The 21,911-nt window shown below is 40.2% G+C and overlaps 2 protein-coding genes across 2 annotated transcripts; one reads left to right on the top strand and one right to left on the bottom strand.

Annotated features, from left to right (window-relative positions):
• Positions 1 to 1,226: 1,226 nt before the first annotated feature.
• LOC311152765 (renal cancer differentiation gene 1 protein) lies at positions 1,227 to 1,820 on the bottom strand. The gene is made up of 2 exons (XM_084204091.1): positions 1,632 to 1,820; positions 1,227 to 1,536 (listed from the first exon to the last, which is right to left on the bottom strand). The coding sequence occupies exons 1-2, from the start codon at positions 1,791 to 1,793 to the stop codon at positions 1,381 to 1,383; spliced, it is 318 nt and encodes a 105-aa protein (XP_084060217.1). The 5' UTR covers positions 1,794 to 1,820; the 3' UTR covers positions 1,227 to 1,380.
• A 141-nt stretch (positions 1,821 to 1,961) lies between these two features.
• Positions 1,962 to 21,819, top strand: ETFDH (electron transfer flavoprotein dehydrogenase). Its single transcript, XM_084205138.1, has 13 exons — positions 1,962 to 2,092; positions 4,070 to 4,216; positions 4,625 to 4,854; positions 5,686 to 5,767; positions 6,038 to 6,156; positions 6,470 to 6,547; positions 9,104 to 9,250; positions 11,018 to 11,158; positions 13,107 to 13,250; positions 18,128 to 18,296; positions 20,018 to 20,200; positions 20,553 to 20,774; positions 21,074 to 21,819. Exons 1-13 carry the CDS (start codon positions 2,059 to 2,061, stop codon positions 21,235 to 21,237), a joined length of 1,860 nt encoding a protein of 619 aa, XP_084061264.1. The 5' UTR covers positions 1,962 to 2,058; the 3' UTR covers positions 21,238 to 21,819.
• The last annotated feature ends 92 nt before the right edge of the window (positions 21,820 to 21,911 follow it).

Here is a 21,911-nt window from a genome sequence, read left to right as displayed (position 1 = left end):
CTACTGAAATAAAATATTATCTGCTAAACAAAACGACTTCTTTTCCAAGCTGTTCAGCAACATTTCGGGTTGTAGGGGTTAAAAACACCTAAGCAAAACCCTGCCAGGTAAATTGTCTTTAACTAGGACAATTAGAACTCAATTCAATAGAAGTTCCTTACTCAGGGGCCGAGCCCTCTCAAGGACTGCAACTGCCTTTGGTGAGATGTGCAAGGATCCCTGACCTTGCCGTTACTTGTTTTTCACTACACGTGATTATGGTTATATTCACTGTCACCTCTGTTTCTACCAGTAACACAATAGTCAATACTTCATAATTTTTGCAACTTCTTTATTGTTTTGACAAGCAAGACACAGTGGGTCTTTCTCAAAGTCCTATAAGTAAAAGGTCATGGCAGAGTCTCGTTCTCCTGCAGCCTGCCACTGCATCTCAGCATTACTTTTTTCCACAGTGCCTGGTTAAGGTACAGGAGTGTCAGGACAGCTATTTGTTACAGATCAGCCATCCTTCAGACCAAAAAGTTCTATTAACAGTAAGCTCTAGACTATCAAACTAGTAACTTCTTTAGGCAAAGATAAGAAACAGGACCAAATACTGAAAAAGCTCTGAGATGCTTCCCCAGGGATGGGAGAATAAATGTCACAGATTCTATTCTAATAGAAGCTTTTACTTACAGTTCAAAATAATCCATCCTATCAGTAAACAACGCTGCTAAACTTCTACCCTGCAGAGATGCAGGGTTCATCATAAGGCACTTTATTACAACAAAAGGTTGGGTAAAATTGTTTGCAGTAATAAAACATCTTGCAAAAAATAATCTGCAGCTTTATAGACATACACTGCAATACTGCTAAAAATAGTAAGGTTTGGGATATAGGATTTTTCTACAGCTCATAAATAAGCCACAACCTGCCGCATTTTCCCATACTCAAAATGAAGAAAAAGTACATGTAACAAAACCTGAAGTTAGTGTAAGTTCCTCTGGGGTTGGCAGGGTTTCTGCTGGTGACACGTCTTGAAGAGGAGGACTGACAATTCTTTATCATAGACAGCACTTCCCTACCAGTAATGAGTTCTGAACGTATCACTCATACTAACTTTGTATCTACCACGTTAGCACAAAAGAGAGAGAAAACAATAGGGGAGTAAGAGATCGCTTGAGCTCCAACGAAAAATCTAAAAGTCAAAACTGATTCCCTAAACAAAGTTTTTTTGTTCGGTAGACTAACATAAAACATCCATACGAGACCCCTCAAGTATTTGTGAAAGAACTCAGAGGGCAAACAAATCTCCCCGTGAGGTGCCTGAAGGCGGCGGTCGGAAAGAGCCCCGCCGCCGCAGCGCGGGCCGAGCGGACGGCTCGGCGGGCAGGGCCGCCGTCAGCCGCTGGGCTTCAGGGACTCGTAGCCCTCCCTCAGCAGGTCCCGCCACGTCCTGAGGAACCGGGCGTTCTCCGAGCACTTGGTGGCCAGCTCCTCCACCTGGGCAGACACGGCCGACGTCGCTTCCAGGATCTTCGCCAGCGAGAAGGCGGCCTGGAGGGACGGCAGAGAGGTTGGGGGTCGCCGGCGCCCGGCAGCGTCCCCGAGGGGGCCCCGGAGCCCGCCCGAGGGCAGCGCGCCGCACTCACGTCGCCGATCTGCATCTCCACCTCCTCCAGCAGCTCCCGCGTATCGCCGCCGGGCAGCTCCGGCGACCCCGACCCCTCGCTCCCGCGGCGCACCCTCCGGGGCTGGGCGCCGGGCGATGCCTCGGGCACGGCGGCGGGCGGCAGCGGCCCCGCCTCGGCCATGTCCCGCTCGGCTCTCCCGCGCCGGGCGCTCCTCCCGCCCGAGCGCCGCCCACGGCCCGCCCAGGCCCGTTCCCGCCGAGCGCCGCCTGGCCGCGGATGGGTCGGCAGCGGCCGCCGTCCCCGCCCCCGCGGGCGGCCCTGGGAGCTGTAGTCCTGCCGCCGGCACGGGGCGGGGCCGTGGCCGGGCGCGCAGGCGCGGCAGGGCGAGGCCGGCGGGGTGTGCGCGGGGCGGTCGCGGGAAGCGGACGGTGCCGGGGCCGCTGCGATGCTGTTCTACCGCTGCCCGGCTGCCGGCCGAGGTAACGCGCCGGGCCCGGCGGGAGGGCCTGGGGCCTCGGCCCGGGCTGGGTCGGGCTGGGCTGGGGCCGCCGCTCGGCGGGGCGGGTGGGGCCGGCGGCTGGCGCGGCGCCGAGGAGGAGCAAAGGTCGCGGCTGGGTCGCGCCGGTGTCCGGGCGGGCGCGGGGCCGGAGCGGGGCCGGCGGGCCGGGACCCCGGGGCTCCCCCTGCCCGGGGCTCCCCCTGCCCGGGGCCTGTGTGCCCCCGAGGGCGGGAGGACAACGCTGTGCGTGAGCGCTGCCCGCGGCCCGGCTCCGTGATATTGACGTGGGTTATTCACCTGCAGCGGGTGCCTAAAAAGATGGGCGGGGTCTTTGAGCGACGCTAGGTGTCACCTGCTTTAAAGGGTGAAATAAAGCGGTGGGACGAGTGTCCTTACTTGGGAAGTAGTTGTGGAGACAGCATCCCGACAGCTGTTACTGGAGAGCTGCCGCAAAGTTTCTCCTTGGGTCGTGCAGGCGTTTCTCATCGCTTTCCGAGTCCCTGAGCTCTCCATAGCTTTCCATAGTCGAGGCCTAGGCACGGTGCGCTCGCTGGGCAAGAGTCTGCCCGTCCAGCGTTTGCACCCACCTCTGTTATTATCAGATGTGTTCGGAGCAGAGTTTCACTTCTTTTGCATACGTGTAAATTAGTTTATTTTTTTAATATATGCTGTGTGATTCTTAGTACTATCAGTTATGGTCAAATAAAAAAAAAATCCTGAAAGTTAAAGTTTCATTATATATAATATGTTTTTAGATATATTTTATATATATATATATATATATATATATATATATATATATATATATATATATATATGTATGAGTGTAGTTATTATCAACCTTATAGGGTACTTGTTCTCAAATCCTGTAGGTAAAGGATAACTAAGAATCATGAGATGGTATGATAATACCACCTTTTATGTTAGGTTGGTTAGGTAAAGAATTCCCATTAAGGAACCAACATGGATAATACTTGCTACCTTGCCTATAGAGACCTCTGTCCTATTTGTCACCAGGCAGGGTTGTGACACAGGATGCTTGTGATGGCCCTGCCAATTGCCATTCTCAACTAAACATTTCAGTCAAAGCACACTGGTGATTTTATTTATGTAATTTTGCAGAAATACTCCACTTTAAATGTGGTATCATTCTTCATCCCTGAATAAAGCAAATTCTTTAAGGAAGGAATATTATTAAGCAAGGCACATTAGTTCACAGACCTTTTAACTATAACTAATTTTCATGCTAATGATACTAGGTTTCCTTAATACAAATCACACAAATTTATTACTTTTTTCTAAAAGAGGGAAACTATGACATGTAATAGCCCTCTGAAAAGAGTCCTGGTTTGATAATTTGAAACTTTATTTTCTGTCCATTTGCTTACAGAGAAATTCTAATTTGTTTTCATAACAATTACTGTGTCTGCAGCAAAGGTAATGGTTACCTGTATCTACTGTTCCTAGCTTTGGCTAAGCACACTTGGGTTCAAGTCTGTGCTTTTACTGCAGACCATGGCATGTACTTAAGGGGAACTGCCTTGTGTTAGTAGCCCAAGCTGTGTGTCTCAACATGTGTTGAGATGTCAGAGCTAAACTTCCATGCCCTGTTTCTACTGTTGTTTGGTCACTTTTAGTGCAGTTTGAAATAAACCTTTTGAAGTTCAAAATTGAATCAGAACTTCAAATGTGTTTGGCACCTGTTTGCATATTATCCTATGTCAGCTGTGCATGGCTGGCCGGTGTACTGAGTAAAGAATGCTTAAAGGGGAAGCTGCTTTTTTTTTTTCCCTAATAAAAAATTACACAGCATCCTCCTTACCTGAAAATTTAAAAATCTTCACATCACCTGGTAGCCTTTGGGAGGGGGAAGCTGTCATATTTGTTGTGCTACTTGCATCTCTGAACCTTTGAAAAATTTGGAAAGTTACTTATTTGACAAATTTGTTTTTTGCAGCACGTCAGTGCTTTCATGCTCTGAAGTTGATAAAGAAAGATTGCCTTCTATCGCTGCGTGTCTCACGATGTGCCTCCACTGCCTCTGTGCCTCGCATAACTACACACTACACAATTCATCCTCGGGACAAAGACAAACGATGGGAAGGTAAAAGCACTGCGTTCTCAAAAGCTGCCTTATTATTATTATCATTATTACTATTATGATTGTCATTGCTGAGTCTTAATAAAATGTGTTGCTGTTTTTTTCTCATTATGGAAATTCTCTATGCTTAAATACAGTGTTAATATTTCAAATGAAATTTTTGCTTGCTGTCTCACAATGAGTGTCTTTAGTGCTATAAAATAGTATCAGAAGAAACTTTGTGCTTCTTTTCATAAAGAAAATATACAAGCAGCGTTTGGTTTAGTGATTATCACAAGATTTAGTATTGTTCAGTATGTATCTGCTTGGTTTTTTCCAGTTGTTCTTACCATGAGGGTTTGGTTTTAGTGAGAGAGAGATTGGAAGACATTGGCAATTGGCTTATGCTATTATCATTTTTTTCTATTGAAGGGGTAAACATGGAAAGATTTGCAGAGGAAGCTGATGTTGTCGTTGTTGGAGCAGGCCCTGCAGGCCTTTCTGCAGCCATTCGACTCAAGCAATTGGCTGCTGAGCACAACAAAGAAGTGCGTGTGTGTCTGGTGGAAAAGGCTTCTCAGATTGGTGCACATACATTGTCTGGTGCTTGTGTCGAGCCAAGGTCCTTAGAAGAACTCTTTCCAGACTGGAAAGAACGAGGGGTATGTATGAGCATGTAAACACCAAACTTCATTAATAGATTCATTCTGGTATGAGTTAGTACCTGGCACCATTAATAATAAGTACCATTTTAAAATACATTGATGGAACAAAACAAAAATGGGCACCTTCTTTTTAGTCTGTTTCCTGTAGTTCAACAATGCTGAATGTTTTCTGTCACAGACATGCTGTGGCCCTTACTCTTTTCTGCAGTAGTCCTACTGCATATACACAGTATGTCTGGTGCAGCCTGGGGCGCCCTGCACTTGCTGCCTGTGTGCAAAGTCCAGCTCCTGTGTACAAGCAGGAAGATGTTTGGTCCTTGCCAATGACAGATATGCTGGATCTGTACAATAGCTCTTCCTGGAGATAACTGATACTGACTTCTGTGCAGACACTGTGGTGTAACAAAGGCCTAAGATGATTTTAGGAGAGAGGTCCCAGAACAGGTGTCTGACTTGCAGCCAGCTGCCTGCTATCACCTGAGAGCTGCAAGAAGTCAGCTGCCCACTCTTTGGTTTGCCTTATGGTGATAAATCTGCAAGTTGAGCTGCGTTCTTTAAAAAGGTCTAGAATATTGATGTAGTACAGGCCTGTGTACAATAGATGTTATTTGCAAAGCTGTATTTTTTTTTTTAACTTCAGTAGTTGTGTTGATTCTTGCCTGATGACTACCTCATCAAGTACTTTATCTTCTTTCTTGTGATACCTTCCTTTAGAAGTGTTATACTAAAACTGTACTTGATTGCCAGTTTGATAGTTTGATTTTCTTGTTTCTGTTGGATTGGCTAAGAAAACATAACTCTCTACTTCTTCTATTTTATTTTTTATAGGCTCCACTTAATACTCCTGTAACTGAAGACAAGTTTGGAATTTTAACAGAGAAATCTAGAATTCCAGTGCCAATTCTTCCAGGTAAAGTTTAATGAGGGAGAAGAGAGTCAGCTTCCTCGGTGTCTTTTTGAACTTCTCCATGAATCAAAAGAAGTTTGATTCAGTGTAGTGCAGCAAGTGTATGTAGACTATAGCAGGTTACAGTGATACACTCTGTGTAGGTGCTGATCTGATAACAAATGAGATTACCTTGAAGATAGGAGCTGTAGATGTGATACCTGCTGTTTGCAGCTTCAGTTATTTTGCTTAGTGTCCGATGTGTTATATGTGTGTGTGTCTTTTTTTGCCTAGGGCTCCCAATGGCTAATCATGGAAATTACATAGTACGTCTGGGCCACCTTGTGAGTTGGCTGGGTGAACAAGCAGAAGCTTTGGGTGTTGAGATATATCCAGGCTATGCAGCAGCTGAGGTACTAATGACATTGTGTGTGTTTATGAGAAGTGGTTTGGAACCCCCTTCAGTGCAGTCGTGATCATTTGTACATGTGCAACATTCCTTTTAACTGATATGTATTGTGAAACCTGTGTTTCTCTGTCTCAATTCCCTGGCTCAGATCCAGCAAAGTACATACAATACATGAATAAATACATAATCTTCATGTTTGACCATGAAAGTCATAGTGCTTAGGAGTTCTGCTTTAGAACTTTTAATAATAGATTCACAGTACAGTTTCATTACAATGTTTTTTGTTTGTTTCACTATTTGTTTCAATATTTCCAAAGGTACTTTTTCATGAAGATGGTAGTGTGAAAGGGATAGCAACTAATGATGTAGGCATTCAGAAGGATGGAGCACCTAAAGTAAGTATCTATCTTCCCTCTAACTAGGGGTCTAATTGTGGAAATTGTGGTACATCTGCTTCTACTGCCATCAGTAGTCTTGCTGCAGCATAAGAAAAGTTGTAAAATTCAGTACCTGTCTTCTCTCTCTATTTAATTGGATTGATTGCCTGTGAAAGTTCTCGTCTCAGAACATTGTAAAATTCTTCTGAGATTAGTAGAAAAAGCCTTTTCATAAAAGTTGTCTTGAAGAAGATTATGTAAGGGTGTTTTGGCATATGTGAAATCTGGAAACAACGGAAAGAACTCCAGGAAGTCCTGGAAAAAAGGTCCAAAGGTGAAGTAGAAAGCTTTAGTCCATCTGGTAACTAGCAACGTGCAAGAGAGTGTGCTTCTGGCTGGTTTGGTTTCCTTTATATTTGCAGCCACAGTTGCACTTGCTGACAGTCTGTCTATCTTGCTGGGGCAAGGTACACCCTGAGTCTTTATACCTTTATGCTGGTTGGTCATGTTTCTGAATCCAGAAGGATTACTGCATCCTTCTGGATGCAGAAACATGACCAACCAGCATAAAGTGTCAAACTAGGACTTTTGTTTTGTTCAGTGGAATCCAGAACCTGCCCTAAGTGTGCCATTTCCCTGTAAAATATGTTGGGAAAGTGTGGCACCTCAGATTTACTTGGAGCAGCTTTCACACAGAATTATTTGACTACATAAATTACGCGTACAAGTTTTTCCTTAACATTTACTTTCCTTTTTTATAAAGTTTTATTCTAGTTTCCTAGAGTTTCAAAGAGGTATTCAGTTGCACATAAAGTGTGGGCTATTTTTCCCCATTTAAGGCTGGGAGTGAGAAGAAAAGACTCTTGTTTTGAGAGAATATAGCCAGTGGAGGAGTAATGTATTTTTCCAGTGTAATTTTGTTTATCTGCTGTAGGGGACAGACACGCTCTCGTTTTTCAGTGCATGCTTTGTCCAGAAGGTGGCACAAGTAACGTGTGCAGCTTCATTGGGAGTTTGGGTTTGTTTTAAGATGGGGAGGAGCAATTTTAGGTCTATTTCTTAACATCCTCAAAACACAGATCCTTTTTTTTTCCCATTTGTTCTGGGAGAACGTGTCTCTTCTTTCATGTGCATAATGAGTGTGCCTCTATTGTAGCTTTTTTTATTGCACTGTCACTCAATTGAAGTTTTTTAGCTGTCAGTTTTGTCAGTTGGTACTACCTCCAGTGCATAAAGGCTCAGGTAAATAGGTGTAGTTTGTATAACCTCCAAGGCAAGAGTATCTTCAATGTGTTTATACAGAGCCTAATCAAATAGACCGTGGTTAATGAATAGATATTCATCTTGCAGTCAGCACCAACCAAATAGAAATGACAGTGGTAAAAAAAAAAAATTGTAGCAATTTGCATATTAATTCTTGTGTAGATACTGGAGAAGGTTGTTAAATGTGAAATACAGCTGGAAATATTTCAAATTAATGAATTTCTAATATTTACAATGTGGAGTTGTAGTTCATTTGTTCTATATAAAGCTACTTCAAAGTGGACACTTTATGTTCAAGAGGTAACTCTTGTTTAGTATTTTGTAAAACTAATTCATGTTCATATTGACAATCAGAAATTCAAAGAGTCCAAACTTTTCACAAAATCCCATGACTCCTGTTTAAATATAATTCTCAACTAGAGGGAACATTTTCATTTGTAAGTTACAAGCAGATTGCATCTGAGAGACAATTAAAAACCAAAGCAGTAAGCTTCTTTTAAACCTATGCTGGCTTACCTTGAGATGGTTTAATTGAGTACTGTTGAAGAGGTTAATCCAAAACTGTTTTCCTTGGCTTTTTCAATACCAAACTTTCTGACTGAAATGAAGCTTTTTTCATTATAAAAAAATTGTAAACTTAATCTATAGTCTTGTCCGGTGCGCTCACAGATGCAGGTGATGTACTGATACAGCAATATGCCAATTCCTCTTACCTGGTTCTCAGTCCTTGTTGGATTTTTTAATGAGAATTTTTTTATAGTTGTATTTTATTTAGTTTAATTTTATTGTACTTTAACATGCCAGATTGGGGTAATGTCATTATTCTGAAGTAGTGGGTCCTTTTGGGAGCAGGGGTGATTCAGGTTTTGCAGATATGGTAGTTCTGTCTAGTCTATGTCATTTGTATTGGGGCACAAAACATTACAATGCTTTATTGTAATGCGATTTCATGAGCAGAAATTAAAGTGTGATGTTACAGGTGAAGATGCTTTGTCTGTCAGAGTTCCTTTGCACCTTGTGAATTAGCCGTTTTGATATGTGTCCTCTGATCTGGAAAGATTCTCCTTTTCAGTGAGAAATAGCAATTCACTGTGGGGCTGCTCTACTGGAATCCCCTTCCAAGACTTGCCAGGGGTGTGTCGTGGTTGGGTGGAAAAGGCAACTGAACTAGAGCCATAATTTGCAATAATGGTCTGTAGTGTCTGAGCTGTGTCACCAAGTAGTGTAAAATTACTTTATTACTCTCTGTTTTCTTCTGTGAGTTTGGTGTGGCACAGACCTAACTGCTGATGAAATGGTCTACTTTTGCAGGCTACCTTTGAAAGAGGCTTGGAACTCCATGCTAAAGTCACAGTCTTTGCTGAAGGTTGTCATGGACATCTAGCCAAACAACTCTACAAAAAATACAACCTAAGGGAGAATTGTCAACCCCAGAGCTATGGCATTGGATTGAAAGAGGTACCACTTGTGTAATTTTAACAATTAAAAAAATACCATAAGGCTTTAAGGTAGAGTCTATTTTGTTTTCTAGCTAATTTTTGTAAGACATAAGAATTAAAGAATTTGAGTTACACTTTGAAAATTCAGAATCTTTGCTGTTCTGAAGCTGATCAGAGCAGATGCTCCCTGAATGTTGGGACTGTTCCACTTCAGCTGCTGCTTCTTCTTGTATCTGTTATAACTAGAGGTACCTGTGAATCTGCTCTGTTAACATTTTCAAATTACAGTCGTTTGTTATATCTGTTTTCCATATATCTGCTAAATAAGGGAGGAATTTGTGCTGCCTAATTTTGGTGGGGGGGGGGGGCTTCAGTACATGATGAAGGAAGAAAATACTTTCTGTGGGCTTTCTGTATGTTAATAAAAGGGAGAGAGGAGAGCTGTTCCAGATGATGAGTCCTGGTCTCTGAAGTACCTTCTGGATGAGCCTTTCTTTAGAAAAAAATCTCCCTTCATTGGGCTTATAAAATTGGGATAGGAATGAGGTTTCCTTTTTAAAATATTCTATACTCAGGAAATATCACTCATGAAAAAGAGCTGTATTATTTTAGAATATGTTCAGAGTTTTGACTATATCAGAATTACTTTACTATGTGCTTACAGCTACAAATTGTTAAATGATTAGTTTACACTCTGTAGAGAATAACCATTCTGTAAATATGACATAATCTTAGTTACAGTCTCTAATACTGAAATTGTCATTAAAGAAGGGTTTTCCTGTAGAGTTCCCTTACTGCCAGATGAGACTGTCTGCTTTAGCAAATAGTGCGGTCCAGTAGGAGTGGATCTGAAGTAGCTGGTGCTGATGAGCTGTTATCTGTACTATGCACACCTCGGGTTTAATTTTTACTTTAGACTAGCTGTGATGTAGTCCCATGGACTGAGTGCCTTTTCATGACTAGAGTGTTTTAGATGAACTTTTAGGACCCTGTCTTTTAGTTTCACATTGAAGGAATCCAGTTCATGCCTTGGCTGCTGTATGATGTGAGTCAAAACACAGTAAGTGGGAGGAATCAGAAGTCCCGCTCAAAAATGTGCTCTTTAGTCTAAACTGGAACATTATTGTAGATGTGCCCTCAGTGCTTGAGCTGATCTATGGTGCTCAACTGCCCTCCTGTCATTAGACTGTGCCTGGCATGTACCTCCATGGCACAAAAATGTTTTGTGAAATGAGCAGAAAATGAACTCAATCTTGAAAACATGAAAATGCTTCTCTGAGTTCACCATGGGTCAGTGGAGCACTGAAAACATGTAGGAGACAACAGAGGCAGGACAATTTGTTTGACAGAAAATATTTAGATCAACTCAGGCATACTGTTTTGTCCTGACCTTGAAAAACTCACAAAATAATTGATAGAATCATATGAAAAAATAATACTTTCAAAGAAAAAAGTCAACATAAGCATTGCATTCTGTGGCAGAAATATCTGCCAAAGTCGCTAATATTAGGAATCTTGTGGTTGAATGAAAATTTTTTCATGTAGTACTGGAGTCTCAGTCACATTTTCTGATATGCAGCATTTTAAGAGAGGTATTAGGAAAACCTTAAATGGTAATCCAAAAAACTATACTGAACAGTTGGCATTTTGCTCTATGAATGTTTGCACTCCTCATAGGAGTAAATTAAGTTTCTCCTATATGTAATTGTGTGTTTGTCTTTTAATATATTATTGAAAGGCCATTACTTTGCAATCTGAAGTAATTTTTTGGTCATCCTCATTTCAGTTATGGACTATTGATAAAACAAAATGGAAACCAGGAAGAGTGGAACATACTGTAGGCTGGCCATTAGACAGACATACATATGGAGGATCTTTTCTTTATCACTTAAACGAGCGTGAGCCTTTAGTTGCTCTTGGATTTGTGGTAAGTGAAGTTTTTTCATTCTTACATGTTGTTTGATCTTCATTTTATGCAGTTTCTTTTCTGTGTTTTAATGACAAAATGTAAATACAAGAATAGGAACAAACCAAATTTAGTACTTTCTCAATCTTAAGTGTGGTTATGCCCACACTAGGGAAAGCTAATTTGTCATATTAATTTGTCTTTAATCCAGTGTCTTTTATTGGGACCAACTAGAAAACTTATTCATAATTTATTTGCAAACAAAGCAAATTTTGGTAATGGCAAAACCAAATGACTAATCAAAACTGTGCTCAAAAAATTCTTGTAAGTTAGGAAATCTAAATCACATGCACTTTTTACAGTTGCATTTCCTAATCCATGTGTCAACTTTGTGTGTAACTGCGCTTTTTGAGAGACGTGTATAAAGTGGAAGCACTGCAATGCTACTAGCAATGTCCCTTTCATTTCTGAGCTCTTCACTTTGGTTTTGGTATTCTCCACCCCTGTTGGCGTTCCCCTCTTAAGCAACTGCCTGTCTGAATTGGGCAGGCAGCTTCTTCCTGCTTATTGCCACTTTATCAGAAGCTGTGAGATCTCTAGAGATGGTCTGGTGTCATTCTGGCAGCCAGGTGATGCAAGGAACAAGGATTGGAAATATTCTCTATAACCTACAGTTCAAAATGAAAAATTCACTATTTACCCTGTGCATGTGCTTCAACACAGATGTTGTAAGAGTCAAGCCTACAAATTGGACTTTCAGCAGCATGGGACTGAGCTGACACCTCTGTCTTCTAGATTTCAGAAGGATTACAGAGTGTGTGGAAAAATTCTATTTTTGCCTAACTGTTTTGTAAGAAGCATTGAAAAAAAACTCATTAGCTTTCTCACATTCTTGTCTGTACTGATTTCCAAGATTGGAATTAATAAGTACATAAAGTAGGTACTCAATTTCTATTTGATTTTAGAAGGGCTGAGAGCTCTGATTCTTGCAGAGAATGGAAGGTCATCAGTAATGTTCATATTCTCTCCAGAGAGGAAAAAATCAACTTCTGTGTGAACACACAATCAGTTTTTTGTCTTTGAACTTTATACCTATTTCAGTCTGAGATGATTCTTGTAGTAGGGTTATTTTACCCTTATTTTGGAACTTGTTCATTAATTTTGTCTTGTCAGCAGCACAGATGTAAGCACTGCTCTAAAAGCAGTGAGCTGCCACAGATAGCAAAGTCTTGATTGCTGCTGACTCATGATGGATTTTGTTACTTATCTCCAATAAAGCTCACAGAAACCAGAAATAATCCCTTTCTCAAAAGAGAGAAATTCAGCAAGAGAATTCTTTTTAAGAATATCTTAAAGATGGGAGATGCAGAGTATATATTTGGTCAAATTCTCAAATGTATGAGAATCCTGAGCATCCAGCCCACTGGCAATCTATTTTACCCCATTTTCTGCTTTCATCATTGCTCCCCTGTGCTTTATTACAATGGCTCACCTAATTGGAAATTATAATTGACTACTAAGCAATTTGAAGAACTGTTTAAAGTATGAGAGCACAAGGACATAACAATCAAAAAATAATTGTTTACCTCTTTTTTCAGCTTTTTTTGGGCAGAGGTATGAAATGCAAATTTAAAACAAGTTTTGCTGCTTATCCACCCATTAAATCACGCTTCATTTAATCCTTTTTATACCAAAGACAGCTGAAAGGAGGTTACAATGCAATTAAATATTTTCCATATTTCAGATGGGGACAAGAGCAGACTTGTAGCAGCAAATTTTTGGATTTGTTCCTGATGTACCATTAATAAAATATATTTTTGGCAATAGTTTAAGTAGAAAGATCCTGAGGTTGCTTTAGGATAACATAGATTTAAACACTTGGTGGTAATATGCAATTGCTTTGATTTCAAATTTTTGTTGAAATTTCATACCTTGTTTTTATTGATGTGCACTTTTTTCTTTTTTTAAGGTTGGTTTAGATTATCAAAATCCCTATTTGAATCCATTTAGAGAATTTCAGAGGTGGAAGCATCATCCTAGTGTACAGCCTACTTTGGAGGGTGGAACAAGGATTGCCTATGGTGCCAGAGCGTTAAATGAAGGTGGTATCCAGGTAATTTTTTTCACAAAGTTTTTATCTTTGACTTCTCTTTAGCCATGTATTTAGTGCTGTAGATTTGGGTTGCATGCTATACCAAATGTTTTGCTGGACAGAAAAAGCATCTTGTCTTGCTGGGTACTGGCTGCTGAGATTTGCTAGTCTTAGGCTCTGTCTTACTGAAAATCTTCTGACATACTCACTTTACTTTCTAAATGAAATACAGAATCATGGAAATATTTTGATTGGAAAAGACCATTTCATCATTTAGTCCAATAACTAGTCCACCACTGCCAAGTCCACCACTAAACCATGTCCCCAAGTGCTACATCTATATGTCTTATCCAGGCATGGCAACTCAACCACTTCACTGGGTAGCTTGTGCAAGTGCTTGACAACCCTTGTGTGAAGTTATTTTTCCGAATATCCAATCTAAACCTCCTCTGGCACAACTTGAGCCCCTTTCCTCTCTTCCTGCCACTCGTGAGAAGAGACTGACCCTCACCTCAGTGCACCCTCCTTTCAGGTGGTTGTAGAGAGCAGTAAGGTCCCCCCTGAACCTCCTTTTTTCCAGGTTAAACACCTGCGGCTCCCTCAGCTGCTCCTCATAAGACCAAGCTCCAGGCCCTTCATAAACTCCATTGCCCTTCCCTAGACACACTCCAGCATTTCAATGTCTTGTGAGAGGCCCAAAACTCAGCAAAGGATTCAAGATACAGCATCACCAGTGCTGACTACAGGGAAATAATCACTGCCCTGGTCCCGCTGGCCACACTGTTGGTGATCCAAGCTAGGATGCCTTTGACCTTCTTGGCCACCTGAGCACATGCTGGCTCATGTTCAGCTGGCAGGACTCCCCGTGTCCTTTTTACTGAGCAGTTTTCCAGTCGCTCTGCCCCCAGCCTAAGGCACTGCATGGAGCTATTGTAACTCAAGGACAGGACGCAGCACTTTGCCTTACTGGATGTCAGTATAATCAGCCTTGGTCCATAGATCCATCCTGTCCAGATCCCTCTGCAGCAGATCAGCATTCCCACCCATCTTTGTGCTGCCTGCAGACAGACTGAGGGTTCACTGAATCCCGTTGTCCAGGTCATTGATAAAGATATTAACCAGGTCTGGCCCCAGTACTGAGCCCTGCAAAATCCCACTAGTGACTGGCTGCCAACTGGATGTAACTTCACTCACCAACATTCTCTGAGCCCAGACGTCTTGAGTTTTTACCCAGCAGAGTGTTTGTCCAAGCTATGGGCAGCCAGTGAAGTGGAATTTAGTGCAGTCAAGAATGTTCAGCAGCAAAGATGCCATAGATGATCTTTTGTTTTGCCTGGAATCTTGGGGAAGACAGGGTAGTACCACTGATCTGTTCTTTTGGGGTCTTCCAAATTACCTATTTATCCCAGCAAAAAGAACTCCTTTTCAGTGCTTGAGCCTTAAGATGCTGATAGTGCTGAAACTGCAATGTGGTTTGGCAGGTAAATCTTTACCTCTTCAAGTACGAATACCTTGAGTTTCTTTCATGCTCAACTTTGAATTTCTGCTTTCTTGGGAGGTGGAATACTTTGTTCATTTTGTTAACTTATTTGTTCATTTTGTTAAGTAGTGCAAAAGGTAAAATTTTGAATATGTATTATTTAAGACTTTCTGATTGATACATTTCCCTTCACATACTGACCTTTCTGACTAAGGTCAGTTGAAAGGGCTGGAAAAGCTTGCAAAAAAATGGTCTGGAGTTTATATTTAACAGTTTTAAAGTTCATTCAACCTGTTAGCTTCTCATCTTGAAACACAGGGTGTGACAGTATGTTCTGTACCCCCAGATCCATCTTCCAGATGCTCTTTTCAGTTTGGACCTTAAAACTAGCCTGAGTGTCCATGATCTGCAGCCTGTACATAGGGCCATGCTACTCTGCCCTCTGACTACTTTGCCTTTCCTCTTTGAACCTCTTCTTAGTATAAGTTTGGCTTCACAAGGTTCTTGCAATACAAGCAGAATTTCATCACAGCTTCACTCTTGTCATAGTCATGTGGAGTTAGGCTTTGACCCCAGTGTGCATTCCTGGCAGTGAGTCATGTGAGTTCAGGAAGCAACTTCTTGATTACACCCATGCTGCACATTTAATCAATCTGAGCATTGATTTTGTCCACTCTGCAGTAGAAATATGTCATATCACATTGTAACACAGCTGTGTTACTGGCTTATTTCAAAAACCATTGCCACTCCATTATTAGCACAGATACCATGAAAAGGGCTTCTTTTTCCACCCTGTGCACTGGTTTCTCTATCACACATAGTCATTGAATTTCTGGGTTTGGTGAAGTAGCCAAGTGTGACTTTAGTTGCACCCTCCTTATATTCAAAATCTATAGCTGAAAGAATACAGTATTTTTAAGTGACTTACAGTCATTGTGCTAAGTTACATAGTAGAACTACAGATCTTGCACATCTCTGCCTCATCTCTGGACATCTTTGCTGGATTTAAGCCAATATGTCCCTTACTTTCCATTGTTCCTAATATAAAAGCATGTTTTGCTTTGTTGGTTTTTTGGTTTTTTTTTTTTTAATTTCCTGTAGATAGATTTAATTAGGTGATCATGAAGTCACTCTTCTAAAAGACTTTTTTTAATACAGGGCTTCAGTAAAAAAAAGCTTTATTGATGATTCACTTAGGAAGAGTTTTAAGATTAGCTCTTCTTTTGCATGTGTTGCTTTGATTAATAACTGTAGCAGTCTGACTCATTTGTATCACTGTAGTCCAGGAATATTTTCTTATGTAAGTCATTCCATAGCTCCAGTTTTTGATTTTGGTAACAGAATTCATCAAATAGGTGTATAGAGTTACCATCAACTTCAGTTTTTTTGTTATAGATAGCCTAATGACCATGATCTTCAGTCTTTAGCACAGAGTGAAGGGGGAGAGAGAGTGCACGTGTTTTTTAATGTATGTGGAAGGAAGGATGAGAGTTTAGTAACTTAATCTCTGTAGCTCCTGTTTATTATATTTATTACAATTGCAAAACAAAGCACCTAAATTCCCATGCACCCTCTATTTTGTCTCTATTTTATCAAAAACTTTTGAAAGGTTTAAGAGTTTTGTGAAGAAAAAGGTGTTGCAGTTATTGAGCAGTGTATGCTATGAGTATCAGGGGGAGAAACCCTGACAACCCATTTAAGTGTCAAACATTAGACTCACTTAACAGATTTTAAGCCCTGGTCTGAGCTAAGTGGGGGAAGAACATGAGGTTTCCTGTCTGCTGGCAGGGAAGACTCTGCAGGGAGCAGGTGTCTCCCCTTCTCTCAAGCAGTCTTGTTTTGTGTCTGTGTCTCAGGGGCATGATGTGTTTCTTCCACTGACTGTGAAAGCAGGTACCAAGTGCCATAGTACTAATAATGAGAATTACTCCCAAAGCTGCAGTATGTGCTACCTTTTGTGTTACAGGACTCTTCTTTAATCTCATTTATTCTTTAGCAGTATGGTGGGTCATTGTGCATATTACATGAAACAGTGTTTGCAGAAGAAAAGTACTTGATCACCATCTTTCTGTGCAATTCAGAGTCAGTCAAGAAGTCTTTCTATGCTTATGTCAGTGCTGCACCATTGAATCCTAATAGATAACATAGAATGGCTGTTTTCTGAGAGAAGAAAGAACATCCCACATGCTTAATCTCTTTGAAATAGTGTTATGTAGCTGAACTTAAAACTTCTTTTCCCAGAAAAGTAAGTTGTAGTTGTGTTTTCAGCCTGAATTACCTTGTCTGTGAACCAAGTCATTATGTCTCTGATTAAACAATTGCACAAAACACAGAGGATATGCTGTGTAATATAGCTTTTTTTAGTGATTGCTATATGACTATACAAAAGTTAGCAGTCCTGGGTGACTAGTAAAGAGGTAACAATTGAACAAGCAGAAGAAACAAAACTTTTGGTTTGGGTTATCCTAAATTCCAAGGCATAATTTTTTTGGACATTTTTCATTAAATTCAACTATTTGTTTAGTATTTAGGTTACTCCAAAATTAATTCTTTCAGACAGCTTTAATAAAAGCAGGATGCTAGATTAAGATGTGCTGCTCAGCACTAAAGACTTTTGGAGGAAGGGTATGTTCAAAAGTTAACCTGCAGCAATTTGTGACTTAGGCTTTGATCAGAGCTTTCAGCTCACAGTTCTGCAGTCAGTCTGCATTTTGAAGCTGTTCCCAGTGTAAAATCTTAATCACCTTGGTAGTTGAGGTATTCCTTAGTTAATTGAGGTGTATAACGTAGTATATTAATACTATTGACCTGATAATTGCAAATCATCTTGGCTTTGTTAGGTTTGTGAGTTGACCATACTCTATGACATTATGCTTACAGAATGGGAGTAAGATGGTGATTTTTGCACCAAAATATATTTGTTGGCTGTGAGCAAGTTCTAAAATAAGGAGGAGGGGGGCAGGCATGATAGCATTGTGCAGTTTCACAGAGAAAGATTTGTGGAAAAAAGCACTGTGAGGTGAGATGAGTACAACTTATTGTGTGGAAATCAGTGAAACAAATGAGAGTTTGAGTTTTTTATTTTAAAAAATTCACTTGAGCTTGAAGGAGGAAAACTATGTCGGTAGGTGACACTACTGGAGTTTTGCTGCAGATAAGGCAGCTGTGGAAAGGGTATAAGGAAAATATCACTTTCATACTCAGCACAAGTAAAGTGTCTGTATTCCTACGTGCATGCTATGCTCAAATTCCATAAGTAAGTAGAGTAACTGGTGTATGTTTAGAGAGTACACGTGCCAAGTCTGAAAATGGAAAGGACACTCAAGCCTTATGACAGCCTTATTTCAGAATGTTATTTTCACTTCAACAAATAAGAACAAAAACAAGAACAAAACCTTTCTTTCTGTTTTCCCTTCAGTCAATACCCAAACTCACCTTCCCAGGTGGATTATTAATTGGTTGCAGTCCTGGACTCTTGAATGTTCCCAAGATCAAAGGAACACATACTGCAATGAAAAGTGGCATGTTGGCTTCAGAAGCTATTTTTAGTCGATTAATCAATGAAAATCTCCAATCAAAGACAATAGGTAAGATCATTTTACTTTGATTTGCAATTACCTTGTGTTCAATTGGAACCACCACCAACTAATAGCAGTAATCAATCAGGCTGAATGAATTAGTTGGAAATGTAAATAAATAATGAAATGGGTGTGTTTAAAATATATTTTATTGTTTATTTACTATTGATAGTGTCAAATTATTTATGAAAGGAATTAATATTTGCTGTTATTCAGAAGTATTGATCCTACTGCTAGAAGCTCTAATGACAGTCTGAAAAGTAAGCTTATGCTTCCTGTAAAAGTAAACAAGAATAGTTTTGTTCCTACAAACACAATAAAAAGTAGTGCTTTGTGATTCAGGAAGTGTTACTGAAAGCCTGCTGAAATAAGAAAAAAGAAGAAATAGATTAATTGAAGCAAAACAGTATGAGATTTTTCAAATTTGCTCTTACTGTTGTTAGGATCCTGTTTTTATCTAGTCCTTTTTTATCTTTGTCTCAGTTTGAGACTATGTGTATTTTATTTTATACATAATACACACATTTTATACATAATACAAACACATTGTAGTAATCACCTGGTCCTGACCACCTTGTAGTGATTGTTTAAGCCTCAGTTGTCCCCTTAAATCTGTTAATAAAGTCTGTAGGGAGAGAGAGAGAACTAGAATTTCAGTCACTCTGGAGCTAAGACTATACCCAGGTGCCACACAATAATTATTTTAGAGATCTCTCTGTACTAGTGGATTAAGGCCTAATGAGCTCTCATTCAGCTGAAATACACCATACACAGAAGGTGTGCTGAACAATTAAAACTTCAACTAGACATGCTAAAATGCTTAGAATCCATCTGAAGCTGTAAACACTGATGGTGGGTATTGTGCCACTCCTCTTTCATTATGGACAGGTTTTATATGCTGTTTTCCAGTCTTGTCAAGACTGGACTACTACAACCCACTTTCTTCTCTTTGCAGGGATAATGGATTTTATGGGAAATATGGACTGAAGCATGCTTTTCTTATGTAGACAGGGCTTAAAACTGATTATTTAGAACATTTATTCCTATACAGTAGTAATGGAGAATGGTGAAGAGAAAGCTCTCAAATAATTTTCATTTGAAGAAACATTATTTTTAAAGATAATTACTTGACTTTAGCTACACTGTGGTAGATGTGAAATGTCTAGTATTTGTAAAGAATACAAAGAGTTTAAATCAAAAGTCTGCAGTCAAATACATCTCATGAATGTGCTGATTACGAAGGGAGAAATTATCTAGCATTGGCATTATCCATTGGGCCTTAGCCATAGTTACTGAAATGGGACTTTGGTTGCAAAACTTCTTTGGAAAAAGTTTTGGAACTTGACATTAGAATTGCAAACCTGGCTTTGGATCGCAGGTGGACTGTCCTGGTCAGCACTCAGATTCTGTGAGTGAGTAGGTGCTTTCCCACAGAGGTGCCAATGGAGCCAGCTGTCTGATTATATTTTGTTGAGTTTTGAGACAATTTAATGCTGCTTGTGGCTCATTTAATAGAGGCTACAAAGGAGCAGTACATGTCTGCCAACAAAACAGGTCCCTTGATTCAAGAGGCTGAAACATGTTGTCTAGTATATTCCTAGCTTACAGTTCTGAAATTCTCAGTTTGCTGATTTCATTGCTAGCAGTTGCTTTTATCCAGCATTTATTCTTTTATTTCAAGGATAGTCTTGATGTACTGTAGGTACCTAACAAGTAATGTACTGCCTTAGGACTTGACGTGCAAGAATATGAAGAGAACCTGAAGAAGTCCTGGGTGTGGAAAGAGCTGTATGCGGTGAGAAACATCCGACCATCCTGCCATAGTGCACTTGGTGTGTATGGAGGAATGATATATACAGGCATATTTTATTGGATACTGAGAGGAATGGAACCGTGGACATTAAAACATCCAGGTAATTTCATTATCTCCTGAGGAAGATTCTCAATTTATATGTCAGTCTTTTCTGGTCTTAGTTTCAGCTAGTGCACATCTGGTCCAGCTGTGAGGTCTTAAAAGTGTACAAAAGAAATGGATGATAAAGCATTGAAGCAGACTGTCATAGCAGCTACCACACAGTGTAAATTAAGACATTAAAACACTGCTTAGTATAACTTGGTATAGATATTTGTCTCATGAAAAAGGCTACCTTTTATGAAGTACTTCATTCTGATGACAAGGGAAGTTAAAACAGCTTAGTTAAATTGTTCTTGAGTAACTGCAAAATACAATAATTCTATACTGAAATTTATTAAAAATGTTTTTAGGACCAGATTATGCTCAGCTCAAGCCAGCCAAAGACTGCACCCCTATTGAATACCCAAAGCCCGATGGAAAAATCAGTTTTGATCTCCTGTCCTCTGTGGCTTTAAGTGGTACAAACCATGAACATGACCAGCCTGCTCATTTAACTCTCAAGGATGACAGCGTCCCTGTGAACAGGAATCTGGCTATATTCGATGGACCGGAGCAAAGATTTTGTCCAGCAGGTAGGTAACAAAAATATGTGTGCTAGCTGTTTCTGCAAGAGGAAAGACTAAGGAAGGGTCCACCTGGCCTCCTACTTATTTCAAGCATTCCATCCCAATTTTCTTCCAAGAAGGGGGTTCAGTTGAAAGTGTAAAACATGTTAGCAGTACTTTTGTGATGAAGTAACTGTTAAACATGTTAGAAGGGAATTAGGTCACATTAGTAATATACTTCCCTTGTTACACTTGCTGGTAAGTAGAGTATACATGCAGGGGGGAAGCTGTTCAGTGAAGTGATAGCTCCCTTCTTGTCTTTGCAGGAGTCTATGAGTATGTTCCTCTGGAAACAGGAGAAGGATCAAGGCTGCAGATAAATGCTCAGAACTGTGTCCATTGCAAAACATGTGATATTAAAGACCCAAGTCAGAACATTAACTGGGTAGTACCTGAAGGTGGAGGAGGACCAGCTTATAATGGAATGTAAACTAACAGGAGATCTATTCAGTGACCTCTGATCACCAACAAATATGTTGGAGTATTTTATGCTGCAGCATAATTAATGTACAGCACTGACTTAAATGTTAGAAGAGTTTTAAACTACTGTGCCATTCTGAATTCTACATTTGACTGTTGCATTAAATAGAAAGTTGGTGCCTTCTGGTTAAACCCTAGCCTTATTTAAATAGCACTTCTTTACAGGAGCTGTATGGCAGGCAAAAGTTCTTATCAGGACTGACAAAGGAGTTTGGATCTTGGATTTACTGCTGAAGTTCAGTGATAACAAGAGCCATATCCAGATTTGTGCATATGGTGGAATAATTTATACCCACCTTTAAAAAAGTATTTTCTCTCTCTAGATGGAGCGATTTACATGTAATCATACCTGGCAGTCAGGGAAATAAATCAGTCTAGAAAATTGTCACTGCTTTAAAGTGTTACATTTTACATCAAATTTTTGGTTTGGGCTGGGTTTTTGGGGTTTTTTTTCTGATGATGATAATAGGGAATACCTATTGTAAAGTGGTTCTAAAAAAAAAAAATCTGCATTTTCATTCTATGTCTACCACCATTTTTATTCCTTACAAGAAATCCGGCCTGCTGAATAGGAACTACGAAAATGCCTACATTCTCTTTATGTGAAACCAAGCTGCTCAGGAA

The sequence above is a fragment of the Fringilla coelebs genome, assembly GCF_963513975.1.
Source record: "Fringilla coelebs genome assembly, chromosome: 4".
In the NCBI taxonomy this organism is placed as follows: domain Eukaryota; kingdom Metazoa; phylum Chordata; class Aves; order Passeriformes; family Fringillidae; genus Fringilla; species Fringilla coelebs.
The sequence above is the reverse complement of the archived record's forward strand: the minus strand, read 5'-3'. Positions and strand labels throughout refer to the sequence as shown.

Excerpts from the sequence above, each read along its gene's own strand:
- ETFDH (XM_084205138.1), top strand. The coding sequence starts at position 2,059 with ATGCTGTTCTACCGCTGCCCGGCTGCCGGCCGAG. Across the intron at positions 2,093-4,069 it reads CTGCCCGGCTGCCGGCCGAG|CACGTCAGTGCTTTCATGCT; the intron begins GTAACGCGCCGG and ends TGTTTTTTGCAG. Across the intron at positions 13,251-18,127 it reads TAAATGAAGGTGGTATCCAG|TCAATACCCAAACTCACCTT; the intron begins GTAATTTTTTTC and ends TTTTCCCTTCAG.
- LOC311152765 (XM_084204091.1), bottom strand. The coding sequence starts at position 1,793 with ATGGCCGAGGCGGGGCCGCTGCCGCCCGCCGCCGTGCCCGAGGCATCG. Across the intron at positions 1,537-1,631 it reads TGGAGATGCAGATCGGCGAC|GCCGCCTTCTCGCTGGCGAA; the intron begins GTGAGTGCGGCG and ends CCGTCCCTCCAG.